At 42.9% G+C, this 14,915-nt stretch overlaps 1 protein-coding gene across 2 annotated transcripts; it reads right to left on the bottom strand.

Moving 5' to 3' along the window:
- Positions 1–1,574: 1,574 nt before the first annotated feature.
- syt5a (synaptotagmin Va) lies at positions 1,575–14,875 on the bottom strand. 2 transcript variants are annotated; one of them, XM_024432776.2, is made up of 10 exons: positions 14,657–14,870; positions 6,327–6,490; positions 6,093–6,107; positions 4,990–5,168; positions 4,701–4,790; positions 3,961–4,128; positions 3,631–3,798; positions 3,166–3,283; positions 2,387–2,520; positions 1,575–2,239 (listed from the first exon to the last, which is right to left on the bottom strand). In XM_024432776.2, the coding sequence occupies exons 2-10, from the start codon at positions 6,478–6,480 to the stop codon at positions 2,030–2,032; spliced, it is 1,236 nt and encodes a 411-aa protein (XP_024288544.2). In that variant the 5' UTR covers positions 6,481–6,490; positions 14,657–14,870; the 3' UTR covers positions 1,575–2,029. The 2 variants fall into 2 exon arrangements, with proteins under 2 accessions (XP_024288544.2, XP_024288545.2); XM_024432777.2 differs by lacking the exon at positions 6,093–6,107 and having other exon boundaries at positions 14,657–14,875.
- Between the last annotated feature and the right edge of the window lie 40 nt (positions 14,876–14,915).

Here is a 14,915-nt window from a genome sequence, read left to right as displayed (position 1 = left end):
TTGATCTCCAAACATTCCCATCTTTCTGCTAAACCACAACGCCGTGCTAATAACTGATTACACCTTTATTCCTATATGTTGGGCTTCAAAGTGAATCTCAGCTCATAAACTCAAGAAAAACGAATATAATTATCAGACTGATTCAGGAGTACCATTTAAACAAAATAATATGCCCCACTGACTTTAGATAATACAGAAAACTCTCAAATTGCTGAAATAAAAAGTAAATTAAATTTTGAGAGAGTCAGATTAATTGATAACTAAAATAGCAGTGCAGGTGGCACTCGTTTGCAAAACGCTGAGATGTATTATAGGTCAATTACCTAAGGTAATGTATGTGTATGGGAATGCTACAGAATTTGTGGCGTAGCAGAAAGATCCTGACGACTGGTAAATCAATCATCGTAACATGTTCCTAATCCTTACGGAAAAGCTACATGAACTTTACATAATCACGTCACATGTGAAATGTCACGTGATGTATTCCAAAAACACGTTTTCACATATGAAATTTCACATGTGAAGTTTTCCAAAACCACATTTTCATAAGATTTCACATGTGTAATTTGTGAAATCATGTGAGATTGTCCACATATTTATTGGCAAGAATACATTTCTACACTTCTAAAAGATGCCCAGAATCAAGACAATAATTGTGCGATTATCTGACAACACCAACAAAAGTGTAGCAGTGTTCAGGGAGACTTGATATTAACTGTGCAGAAATACTCTCGGGATCTGAACTTGTAACCTTTTGGTCCAGGCATTAATGTCTCAGCAGTGCCTCTAGATGGTTATTTGTTACGAAAAGCATACAGTAACACCTTCAAGCTGTATATACTTTTGGCAAAGTGTAAAAATATATTCTTGGCAATATATGTATAGCCAATCACTGTTATTTCCATAGACCTGGTGGTGCAGCAGGAACTTCACATATCTAGTAACCAAAAGCTTCTGATTTCAAATCCCAAATGAGGTATTGTCCTACGTAATCTAGGGGACCATGACACAATGTTATTTTATACCTTTATTTAACTAGGCATGTCAGTTAAAAACATATTACAATGACAGCCTACCCCGGCCAAACCCGGATGACGCTGGGTCAATTGTGCGCCATCTTATGAGACTCCCAATCACAGCCAGTTGTGATACAGACTGGAATCAAACCAGGGTCTGTAGTGATGCCTCTAGCCCTGGAACAGAATGTGAGACAAAATATGATGGGGGACCATGACTGATTGAATGAATGTAAATTATGCCTTTTAATGTCAAATATCATTAAGAATATTTTACATCTGGGTTTTCACCTATGCTCAAATGTTGCGTCCCCATGTTGTTACATTTATTTCACATGAGATCATCTTTTTAGCATGTGCTTGCATGTTGTCACTCAAGATCACATGTGAAATCCACGTGGTTTTCCCGTAAGGAGCGTGTGTTCATACTCATACTGTTTCTCTTCCTGCTTGCATTTTGATTTGATATTTTGATGTGCCTACTTCCTGTAAATGATGTAACTCAGGGCTCATCTGTAATAAAGGTTCAATAAATAAATACTCAAGCTGGCAAATCTATCGGACTATCCCTCTGGTCATTTTGGGAATGATTTATTTCGTTATTTACAACCACTCACATTACATTCGGGAAAAAAACCAGAGAAAGCTTTCATGTACTACGGTTTAACACGAACACACACAGACACACGCGCTCGTACACACGATAATAACTTAGCATCATACAGCACAATGAGTTAATACGCCAACAAACAAAAAAAAGTTACGAAAGAATAATAAGTAAGGAAAGAGTACACAAAATGATCCGAAATGGCAATGCAGCACTGCATCGATGCACAGGTGGCTTGTAGTGTTTGAGTGGTAGCTCAAGTTGGTTTTCTTGGAAGTTTCTATTTGAGTAGTGCCGTTGTGTCATGATCAGCACTACTGAGCTTATTCGCTGTTGTGTAATTTTCAGGTCTTATGCTGTTTTCTTTGAACGTGCACAGGAATGCTCAGTGTACGTGTGTGTGTGTTTAGCGGAGGGGTTTCTTCAGGGCCTCATCCACCTCCTCCTCAGGACACAGGGCGTGCCACTGGGCCACGGGACGTCTTGGATTGGCCAGCATGTCTGACCAATGGCGGAGGCCCACACCTGAGGCGCCGAAGCCGATCCAAACCTTCCCGATGGCGTCGTTGCTGCCCAGCTTGTCGTAATCGTACACCGTGATCAACACTTGGACTTTCTGAAAGAGGAAAGGGAAGAGTGGAAAAAGCGGCAAGTTAAAAAAATAAAATACAAAAAAAGTCAGGTGAAATCAAAATACCACCACATGTACTGTGTTCATAACGACCCCAAGATGTCTTCCTTGCGGGACGTTTGGTGTACAGACCTGTATTTGGCCAAAGGGGATCTCGAAGCTGAAGCTTTCGTTGAAGTAGGGGTTCAGAGTGTTCTGTTTGACCGTCGTCTTCTTCTTCTTCAGCCGCTTGCCTTGGTGCTGCAGCACCACTTTAACGAAGGGATCTGGAGGAATGTTAGGTACAGAGTTCAAACAGAGGTCAAACAGAGGGTGAGCCGGAATGAAGAACACCTGAGGACACATGATTGTGCAGTAGATTAATGTGTGGTGTCTGCAACTCTGTAATGTTGCCCAGTGGTTCATGTTGAGTTACTTCAACAACATTTCGGCAACCAGATGTCATTAACAGGTCACAACTGGCTAATATTGGTGTAAAGAGTGTAAAGTCACAGCATGGCTGGTATTAACTAGTTGAGTGTAAAGTCACAGCATGGCTGGTATTAACTAGTTGAGTGTAAAGTCACAGCATGGCTGGTATTAACTAGTTGAGTGTAAAGTCACAGCATGGCTGGTATTAACTAGTTGAGTGTAAAGTCACAGCATGGCTGGTATTAACTAGTTGAGTGTAAAGTCACAGCATGGCTGGTATTAACTAGTTGAGTGTAAAGCCACAGCATGGCTGGTATTAACTAGTTGAGTGTAAAGCCACAGCATGGCTGGTATTAACTAGTTGAGTGTAAAGCCACAGCATGGCTGGTATTAACTAGTTGAGTGTAAAGCCACAGCATGGCTGGTATTAACTAGTTGAGTGTAAAGCCACAGCATGGCTGGTATTGGGTAGGAGAGTGTAAGGACTAATAGAAGGTCACCTGACAAGCCTCCACAGTCCATCGCCTTCAGGTGCTTGGCCTCCATGATGTTGATGGTCAATTTACCGGCCGTGGGGACGTAGCGCAGAGAGATACAGATGTCCCCTAGCTTCTCTACCTGTGTGACCAGACAAACACACACAGGCACGAAGACAGAAAGATGTATTAAAACAGGCAGTTCGATACAGTTTGATGTGCACAGACAGACAGACAGACAGACAGACAGACAGACAGACAGACAGACAGACAGACAGACAGACAGACAGACAGACAGACAGACAGACAGACAGACAGACAGACAGACAGAGACAGACAGACAGACAGACAGACAGACAGACAGACAGACAGACAGACAGACAGACAGACAGACAGACAGACAGACAGACAGACAGACAGACACATACAGGTAGACGTAGAGAAAACATGCATCCAAAACCCAGACAGACTGTATACGTCCTTCCTCACCTCCTCTTTCTCTCCTCCAACCAGATCCCTCCATTCGTGGAGTGGCTGAGCCAGGTCCACACTGTTCATGGGGATGGAGATCTGCCCAATCACGTCGTGTTTACCAAAGCGATCAAAGTCAAAGACCTGCAGGACCAGAGTCTGACCGCCCAGCTCCTGGTAGGGGATCTGTGGAGGGACGCACAGAACAGGGAGGAGACGGTCAGGACCGAGCGTTCTCGACTACAGAAACCTCAGTACTGTAAGAGCTTTTCTAAGGGTTATACCTGTACACATGAATGAGTACCACATCTCTCTATCGCCATCTGTTCTCCAGCACCACAGACTGACCTTGAAGATGAAGGTCTCATTGAACACGGGGCATAGGTTCTTGCGCTGGACTTTGGTCTCAAACTTCTTCTTCTTGTCTGGCAGCATGTATACCTTGACATAGGGGTCTGAGGTGCCGCCCATGTCCATGGCTGCCAGGTTTTCAGCCTGCAGGATGCCCACGATCAGCTGGAAGAGGGGGCAGAGAGGAGGAAAAGGTCAGAGGTAAGCAATGGCCGTCAAAATATTTTTAACAACGTCTATAAGAACGCGGTGATGATTTAGGCGGATTTATGCCGGGATTCAATCCATATAGGGCTATTGCGATAACATACCTGAGATTTGACCAAACACAAACGTAACACTTCAAAACAATGGCACAGCACTTCATCCCAAAAATGATTTTGGAGTGCTTCTGCAGTACACATCTCATTTGTCACATATATGCAATGTTACCCGGGATTCAATTCAAGCCGCATAATAGCGCAGTGCACTTAAACTGACTTTTAAATGTAAGAGTTGGCTTAGCGGATAGAAAATGTCCCCTCTAAAGGCCACAGCTTAATGCTGAGCCGTGAAGAGGAAAAGGTCATAAGTCACTGAAGACACAAATAAGAGGTCAGAGGTTGAAGCTGAGATCTGAGCAGAGGTCAGAGACTCTTTAGACGTGTCATTAGTCAGACACTTCACATCAAGGAGGTCAAATGTCAGGGAGGACAAGACACACATGCACACAAACACACACACGGACACACACACACCTGGTTGTCAGTGAAGTTGTAGTCCAGGGTGAACTCCAGTTTTCCGAAATTCTCTTTTTCCTCCTCCTCTCCTTCCTTACCCTCTCCTTCCTTAATGACAGAGAACATCATATCAATCATTTATCACAGGTATCATTACACAGTCACTGCATTAGTCTCTCCCTTCACACAGTTACTGACGCTACATCTGGAAATCACTTCAGATCATTTCAAAACCAGTTGCAAATGAGGTACTTGAACCCATTACACCACCCACTATATTGCCCTCCCTCCCTCCGTCTCCTCTCACCTTGCCCTCCTCTCCTTCTCCGGCTCCCTCCTTCTTTCTTCTGCCTCGGCCTCCTTTCCTCTCCCGCACTTTCTTGGGCTTCTTGCCCTTGTTGATGCACTTCTTCCAGATACAGAAACAAAGACAGGCCACCAGAGCCAGCACCACCACCACTATGGCTCCTATTGCCCACATGGGCACTGGAGGAGAGACAAACATAGGCCTTATGTAGCCTTATGACATATATAATACAACATACATATAACATACATAAAATACTTATGTAGCCTTTATGACATCTATTATACAACATACTGTACATAGGCCTTATGTAGTAGGGTTATGACATATACAATGAGTGTACAAAACATTAAGGACACCTTCCTAATATTGAGTTGCACCCACCCCCTTTTGCCCTCAGAACAGCTTCAATACGTCAGGGGCATGGACTCTACAAGGCGTCGACAGCGTTCCACAGGGATGCTGGCCCATGTTGACTCCAATGCTTCCCACAGTTGTGTCAAATTGGCCAGATGTCTTTTGGGTGGTGGACTATTGTCGATACACACGGGAAACTGTTAAGTGTGGAAAAATCCAGCAGAATTGCAGTTCTTGACACAAACTGTTGCACCTGGCATCTACTACCATACCCTGTTCAAAGGCACTTAAATATTTTGTCTTGCCCATTCACCCTCTGATTGACACACATACACAATCCAATGTCTCAATTGTCTGAAAGCTTTAAAAAAATATATTTTCTAACTTTGTCTCCTCCCCTTAATCTACACTGGTTGAAGTGGATTTAACAAGTTACATTAATAAGGGATCGTGGCTTTTTTTTTTCTCTCTCCAAACATTACAAACAACAGTCAGGGGAATACAGACTATACATTATATAAAGACTTTCTAAAACAAACATTCTAAGGGATCCTAGCTGTCACCTGGATTCACCTGGTCGGTGTATGTCATGGAAAGTGTCCTTAATGTTTTGTACACATAGTGTATAACACGACATACATAGGCCTCGTGTCGCCTTATGCCATGGAGTAATAACATCTGACATGTTATTGTGAGGAGGGAGGGAAAAGGAGAGCACAAGCGATGGCAAAACAATAGTAACTTACTTTTGAGTTTATGATCTGGGATAAGTGGAGGAAAAGTAGGGGATGGAATGAAAGAGAAGAGATGATGAGAGGACATTATGTGAAACAAAATTACACACACAGAACTAGCAATGAGTGTGTGTGTGTGTGTGTGTGTGTGTGTGTGTGTGTGTGTGTGTGTGTGTGTGTGTGTGTGTGTGTGTGTGTGTGTGTGTGTGTGTGTGTGTGTGTGTGCTCATTGTGTTCAGGGCTCACTTGGCATGTGGGTGAGTTCGTTGAAGAACTTGCTCTTCATGTTCTTGAACTGGTGATCAGAGTGGTGGGTGGAGGGAGGGGCGGGGCCTGGGGGCGGCTCTTCTCTCTCCTCAGCCGCCCGACGAGCCCGCGCTTGCACACTGGCCAATCGCATCGCAGCTCAACTAAATAGCAGAGGAGACAAAAGAGCAATCATTAAGAGCTGTGTAAGAAATATTTTAATATGCCGTGAATTTGAAACATCCTGGTAGGTAAGTCGACTAGATAGGGTTGCGGCTTAACCAACTCAGTGGCCTTGTGGTTCGAGTGTCGGACCTGAGACTGGAAGTTCTTAAATGGTTCTTCCTCAGCTCTTAAGGTTCCTTGGAGAACCTTTGCCCGTTAGAGAACCTTTGAGTTAAGTGTTGGGGTCCTTGACCTGGCATCTACGGTTCTTCAAAATTCTAAAAGGTTCTTGAAATGTGTGGAAGCCTGCAGATGTGTCCCATTCACAGGAAATTGGCCAGTGCTAACTGTTTTTTTCCCAATGTAACATTTCTAGTGTTGATTCCAAGAGTTAAATTAGCACACACTGGTATAAAGGAACCTCAGTGTTGGTATTATTAACATATTTCCCAGCATGCTCTATTGCAGGTAAATTCTTGCATGAACATTGATTCATTAATTAATCTCATGCTACTCAAATATTAATAACATACATTTTTCAAAATTATTCCAATCTGTTACTTGGATTTATTTCACTCGTTCCTGAAAGGATTGTTCCAGTTTAGATGTTTAAGCTCGCCTCATATCTTCGTCTCCCAACCGTGGCAGTCATTCTGAATGCAGGTGATTTTTTTTCACTAAATGTTGGATGTCCATACTCTCACTTTGCCACAAGATTGAAAATGAATGAATGCAACAACCATGTTTCTGTCACCAGCAAACAAAGTTATAGGTGGTACTATAAAACTAAAATTAACTGGAAAGGCACCCTGGGAAATATGCAAATAAGGCTTAAGCCCTACAGCAGGGCTATTAAATTGCGGTCCTGGGGGTTCAAAACATTTCTGGTTTAGGATTTTTGTATGATTCTTCAAAAAACCATCCCATTCGTGGTTCTCTAGAGATCCTAGAATGGTTACCCTATGAAATTGCTCTCAATAACTTTATTTGGTTCCAACTTGCACCTTTATTTTAAAGAATATACCCTGCTGAGTCATACCATTTTCCCCGAAACATGGTAAGTAAGTTAAGTGAGTCAATGCACCTTTGCTTGACACTCAGCTTTAAAGAGACAAATTGGTAGGTAAAGCCCTGTGACAGAATAGCGCCAACTTAACCAATGGCTTAATCAGCATTATTCTGTGAGTTTGGTAGACATAAGAAAGACAATAAATTGAGCTAATGTGTTCACTCAACAAACTTTGCTCACAGTAAGCTGAATGTATAAAAACTTGTTGAGTCAAAATACAAATTCATGTTTGTCTTCACTGTAAAAAAAAAAAAGCCAATTTAGCTTAACCAGAATTATTCTGTGATTTGGGTGGACTTCAGAAGGACAAGAAATGTAGCTAATGTGTGAAAGTTGTTCACTCTACAAACGTTTCTCGATGTGAGCTGAATTTGAAAAGGCTTGGGTAAATTTATGCCCAAAGTTTGTGCACTCACAATCCTACTGCAGCTGGGCTCCTTATTATACGTTGTATCAACAAACTGCTCGAAGTGACCTGAATTTGAACAAGCTTGTTAGGTAAGATTACAAATTTTTGCTCAAAACCACGGCCATCGTTATATTCCCCAGCATGCTCTATTGCAGGTTGATTTTCAGAATTGTTTTAATTGTTTGTTTTTTTGCATGTACATTAATTGGTTGATTACACAAACATAAATAAGATACATTTTCTAATCTAATTCAATCTGTTAGTAGTTGGACGTTTTGCACCCGTTACTGAGCTGTCTGTTCCAGTGTATATGATTTAGGTAGTCTCACTACTCAATCTTCCTTACAGTCATTCTCAATGCAGGCTGCAGGTGAATAAAAGTTCCAATTGCTGGATATCCTCACTCTGGATTCCAATAGGAATTACACATCACTTTGCAAGTCAGCATTGAGGTTTGAATCAATGTCAAATTGTAAGGCAACCAGCTGCAATAGGATTGTGAGATTGCTCAACAAAATGGCAATGACGTTGATTCTACATACAACTGGAAGGCAACCGGCTCTTGTGTTTGTCCCTTCATTTAAAACAAAGCTTCAAGGGATAAGGCTTTGCCTCGGCTTCCAATCTGTCTCCCTCTAGCTATCTTTCTATCTCTCTCTCCTACTTTGTGTGCATATGTACTGACATGTCTGTGCAACTGATAGATACACACGCGCACACACACATCTGGAATGTCTGCATATTAATGGTTTTAAATGTATGTAGATTGTAAAGTATTTTTGTCTGCAATGTCTTTGTTTTTCATTGTGTCAGACCCCAGTAAGACCAGCTTTCGCCATTGGCTTCAGCTAATGGAGATCGTAAATAAAATCTGTCTGTCTCTCTGTCTGTCTCTCTGATGTTTTTAGTCTGCTTTCCCCTTTCTCGCACCCATTATCCAGTTAATCAATATGTCTCTCTCTATATGTCTATTTTTCCTCTGTTTCCTCACAATCGCTCTCCATTTACTTCCTAGACACTCTCTCCCCCCCTCCGATACTAAACTTCCTACTCATCCCTCTCTCCCTGACTCTTCTCAATCCCACTCTCCTCTTGAGACTTTCTTCCCCCATCATCACCCCCTGCCTCCCTCTCACTCCACCCCTTCCTCTCATCAGTTAATCTCTCTATCTACCGCATCGCTCTCATCCCGTCTGTGTCCGGTATCCCCTCCCTCCTCACCCGCTGCCTCCCGCTCCCCAACCCTTTCTCTATCTCTCTCCTCCCTTCCATATCCCCCTATGTCGTTCTCCCTCCCTCCTTCCTCTCTTGTTTCATAGTGTCCATCACTAATCCCCCTGACTCCATCACAGGCTGGCTGTTGACACACACATGCATGCACATGCACATACACGCACACACACACACATACTAACATGCAAACAAGACCAGCTCTGTTACATATGCATATGAATACCTCCCTGCAAGGCTGCATTATGCCACACACACACACTCCGACCCTCCAACATCTGCTGTCCTCCTCTCACTGTGCACAGACACGTAACAGGATTAATTGCCAAAGGTAATCCCCAAATCCCAGAGCTTAACTAAATTAGGGACAGGTCAGTTCGCTCTCTGCTCCCGTTCCTGTCCTATCCCCTACTATCCCTTATCCACCCTAAGCCACTACCATTAACCCCCACAACATTACCTGCTGTCACACAGACAGATCCCACCTAGTTATCCATACCAATAATCACATTTCCATAACAATATCTGATTTGTGGCTTGTCAAATCAACCCGTTAAATCCCAACAGATAGAGTGAACGGCACAGGATTAGTAAGCACAGCTATGTGATGGTGAGTGAGGGGAGGCAAACATAAGAGTTTATAGACTGCTGGCTAATAGGCATGTGACTTCATCAGTCAAGATCACACACACACACAAGCACACGCACAGTGCGGGTGAGACAGAGGCTAGCTTGGTTGAGTAGCATAGGGTCGGCCACCACTTCTCACTCATGGTACGTTCCCTTAGGCTGGTCATGGTGGCTGAATGCAGGGTTTCAGGGCAGGGCCTTACTGATTAGATACTGGTTAACAGGTAGATCACTGTGTCAGTGATTAGGGTTTTCATGCCTGACTGATCACTCTGTTCTAGGGTTCATTTTTCGCTTCCGGTCTTGGATATATTCACTGTTATTCCAAGGGTTTTATGGTCACATAATAGTATAAGCCTTTGGATTGGTTTGTGCTGGCCAAGGTCATTGGAATAGGCCTAGCTAAACATGCTACTGGTTGATTCTATTGGGCCATTGGAAGTTAAAGTTATTCTGCAATGAAGTCCAGATAAAATAATCTCCTTAAGAATTTGGATGGATGAACTCATGTTGGAAAGTGCCTATCTAGATTCAGTTATAAAGGTGCCGTTCGCAAATGTCAGGGATGCAAGGACTTTTAAAATAACTAGGCAAGTCAGTTAAGAACAAATTCTTATTTACAATGACTGCCTACCCCGGCCAAACCCAAATGATGCTGGGCCAATTGTGCGACCCCCCATGGGACTCTCAATCACAGCTGGTTGTGATACAGCCAGGTGAACGGATCTCCGTAGGTGTGGTTCCCACCGTGAAGCATGGAGGAGGAGGTGTGATGGTAACACTGTTGGTGATTTATTCAGAATTCAAGGTACACTAACCAGCATGGCTACCACAGCATTCTGCAGCGATACTCCATCCCATCTGGTTTGTGCTTAGTGGGACGATAATTTGTTTTTCAACAGGACAATGACCCAACACACCTCCAGGCTGTGTAAGGGCTATTTGACCAAGAAGGAGAGTGCTGCATCAGATGACCTGGCCTCCACACTCACCTGACCTCAACCCGATTGAGAGGGCTTGGGATGAGTTGGACCGCAGAGTAAAGGAAAAGCATATGCTCAGCATATGTGGGAACTCCTTCAAGTGTTGGAAAAGCATTCCAGGTGAAGCTGGTTGACAGAATGCCAAGAGTGAGCAAAGCTGTCATCAAGGCAAAGGGTGGCTTCTTTATTTTATTTGTTTAAGAATTTTTTAGTTACTACATGAATCAATACGTGTTATTTCATAGTTTTGATGTCTTCACTATTATTCTACTGTGTAGATAATAGTAAAAATAAAGAAAAACCCTTGAATGGGTAGGTGTGTCCAAACTTTTGACTGGTACTGTATAAAACCCTTGGAATAACATAAAAATCGATCAAATAACAGAACAAAAATATAAACGCAACATGGACAGTGTTGATCCCATGTTTCATGAGCTGAAATAAAATATCCCAGAAATGTTCCATACGCACAAAAAGCTTTTCTCTCAAATTTTGTGCACAAATTTGTTTACATCCCTGTTAGAAGACATTTCTCCTTTGCAAAGATAACCCAACCACCTGTGGCATATCAAGAAGCTGATTAAACAGCATGATCATTACACAGGTGCACCTTGTGCTGGGGGGACAATAAAAGGCCACTCTAAAATGTGGAGTTTGTCACACAACATGATGCCACAGATGTCTCAAGCTTTAAGGGAGTGTGCAATTGGCACTGAATTGGAATTGAATGTTAATTTCTATACCATAGGTCACCTCTAACATTGCTTTAGAGAATTTTGCAGTACGTCCTACCTGCCTCACAACCGCACACTCCATGGATGGCATTGTGAAAGACAAATGGTTTTCTGACGTCAACATTGTGAACAGAGTGCCCCATGGTAACAGTGGGTTTAATTGTATGGGCAGGCATAAGTTACAGACAATGAACACAACTGCATTTTATTGATGGCAATTTGAATGCAGAGAGATACCGTGATGAAATCCTGAGGCCCATTGTTGTGCCATTCATCCGCCGCCATCACCTCACGTTTCAGCATGACAATGTCGCAAGGATCTGTATACAATTCCTGGAAGCTGAAAATGTCCTGCATACTCACCAGACATGTCACCCGTTGAGCATGTTTGGGATGCTCTGGATCGCTGTGTACGACAGCTTGTTCCAGTTCCCGCCAATATCCAGCAACTTCGCACAGCTATTGAAGAGGAGTGGGGACAACATTCCACAGGCCACAATCAACAGCCTGATCAACTCTATGCGAAGGAAACGTGTCGCGCTGCATGAGGCAAATGTTGGTCACACCAGATACTGTTTGGTGTTCTGATCCACACCCCTAACTATTTTTAAGGTATCTGTGACCAACAGATGCATATCTGTATTCCCAGTCATGTGAAATCCATAGATTATGGCCTAATGAATTTATTTCAATTGACTGATTTCCTTACATGAACTTTAACTCAGTAAAATCTTTGAAACTGTTGCATGTTGCGTTTATATTTTGGTTCTGTATATATACAATAATTGTGCATTTCCTGTGACCAATACCTGTGACAGTTCCCTCCTTATTTGTCCCAACATCAGTATTCCATCCCCAATCGATCCTAGCCTTAAAGACGTCCTCCATTGATTTTTTTTTTTTTTTTTTGAAAAGTACACACACTAAAGGTAAAAAAAAAAAAAAAACATGTTTTGAGCAAAATAGTGTTTCTTAGACACAACTGAAAACTTCAAGGAGTACGGGCATTCAAGGTTTGATTTGGTTTGATGGGAAGTTGTGATGTCATCGTCCTCCCCCTTGCTTGAGGAACAATAGAGGAGCAAAAGAGAACAAAAGAGGAAAGGCCCACCCCCCAACTTGTGCCATGTCATGACTTACCTGAACCATCTATTGAGATATGCCTTTTGTTAGGTAAATGAAGTGGTAAATTAGCTGAAAAGGAGATTGGAGTAGGACTTCAAGTAAAGCAGGTGTTAAACGATTTGACAAGGAGAAAAGATTACAACTGAATCCAGGCCGGAACTTTCCAACATGAGTTTATCAACCCAAATTCTAGAGTGTCCATCACAAAATGAGACCTTGACCATCTGAAATGTTTCTGACTTCCTCTGGAAAAGATGTCAGGTAACCAGATTGCCAAGAACCATTTATCTGCCTTCTATGTTTATATCCTGAACAACAAGAGTATGTAGGAAACAATCATGGCACACATCATCATCACACCTGTCTGTTTTGTGGGTTAGACACCAGGAAGACCATGTAGGCCAGTGTTTCCCAATCCTGGTCCTGGGGATCCTAAGCGGTACACATTTTAGTTTTTGCCCTAGCACTACACAGTGACCTGATTCAAATAATCAAAACTTAATTATGAGTTGATTATATGAACCAGGTGTTAGGACAAAAACACAAATGTGCACCCCTTGGGGTCCCCAGGACCACGATTGGGAAACACTTCAGAAGGCCTATGCTGGGCCATCTGTTACAGGTAGTAATATCCTAAAAAACAATCCCAAACTGATTCTTCACCCCAAATAATAGGCACATATTGACACCATTCTGCAGACCTGAAAGAATTGGATGGCTATCAGGGATATGGTTAGCCCTCAGGTAACCTGGTCCCCAAACTACTGAAAGCTGCTATTGTTTACACCCATCCACCTGTCTTTAAAAAAATACACATATTTTACCACGCAAGTCAGTTGAGAACAAATTCTTACTTACAATGAGAGCCTACTGAGGAACAGTGGGTTAACTTGAGGGGAAGACCGACAGATTTTTTTTATCTCGTCCGCGCGGGGATTCGATCCGGCAACCTCTCGGTTATACTGGCCCAACGTCCTAACCACTAGGCTACCTGCCGCCCCAAAACTGTAGGGGGAGGGACTAGTTTTGGGATTGGTGATTTGGCTCATATGGGAACTGAGGACAGAGTAGCGCACTAGCGGTGGTAAAGAGATGACAGGAGAGGTGAACAGCTGGCAGGGGGATTTTGAGAGGGTTCAAGGCTTAGTAGCTATGTGGTGCTTATGGCCCTCTCTATTGTGCGAGTCAGTAAAAAAAAGGAAGTTGACCATCTGAGACTGGAGTGCACTGTCTCATCTTCATCATCACCATTGTAATCGTCGTCAAGCCTGCCTTGTGCAATGCGCATGCATGGTGCACACTGTAGCCAACATCAAAGATGTACATCTCCTCCAATTTGATACTTTTTACTCCACTAACAGATACAACTACGGGATTTAACGGTTTACCAAGCAAACATGGCACAAGACACAAATGTACCCGTCCAAAATTGTTAAAACCCCAAATAAGCGCCAACTTCGATATTGCATATGTGCTGGTTGTCACGCACGCAGGGAGCTTTGGAGGGGAGGGGAGGGGTGGACATTAGACATATGCACACACAGAAAATCAGAGGTGAGGTAGCTACAGTAAAATAGTTGTTTTTCACCTAATGAAAGTAAACGGATAAAAATACATTATCAATCCAATTAAATAAGTGTCGCCAACTTTGGACCAGCGAAAACGGCTAAGCACCTTATGGGTAAAATCTTGGATAGGCGATGGCTCAGAATATGGAATAGAATGTGAATGGTGGGCTACTCTCTCAAGTATTAATTCAAAGCAGCAATAGCGTTTGTCAGTTAACAAATATGTTAATCAGATATGGCAAATATTGTGCCCATCAACCGGTAACACTGGACGTCCCATTCACCATAACCGCTCGCTAGCAGATTTACCGAGCATAGCACAAGGGTTAGAATGACCTCTAGGCCGTCTAATTATACACTTTTAAAATGCAGTGTGGAGTATAGGCTACCCCATGAACATACACCAACAGAACTCACCCGATTGCAATCCCCAATTTAAACCCAAACGTCTTCCTTTTGTTAACGATGAATTATGGACTCCGTGTTGAAAGAACTGTTGCGCTGCGCACCACCCCCTCCCCCTGTCCGTTAATCTTCCGTAATATCGCTGTGCCAAATACTTATCATCCACTTTATAAGCCATTGGTCACTCGCTCTCGAAACGCATGTGAAACACCAAAACCCGACATCACTCAAATTAATCTTTCCATCCCCATCTGTTTGGCTATCATTTCTC

This window comes from Oncorhynchus tshawytscha, linkage group LG09 (assembly GCF_018296145.1).
Source record: "Oncorhynchus tshawytscha isolate Ot180627B linkage group LG09, Otsh_v2.0, whole genome shotgun sequence".
Lineage (NCBI taxonomy): Eukaryota > Metazoa > Chordata > Actinopteri > Salmoniformes > Salmonidae > Oncorhynchus > Oncorhynchus tshawytscha.
The sequence above is the reverse complement of the archived record's forward strand: the minus strand, read 5'-3'. Positions and strand labels throughout refer to the sequence as shown.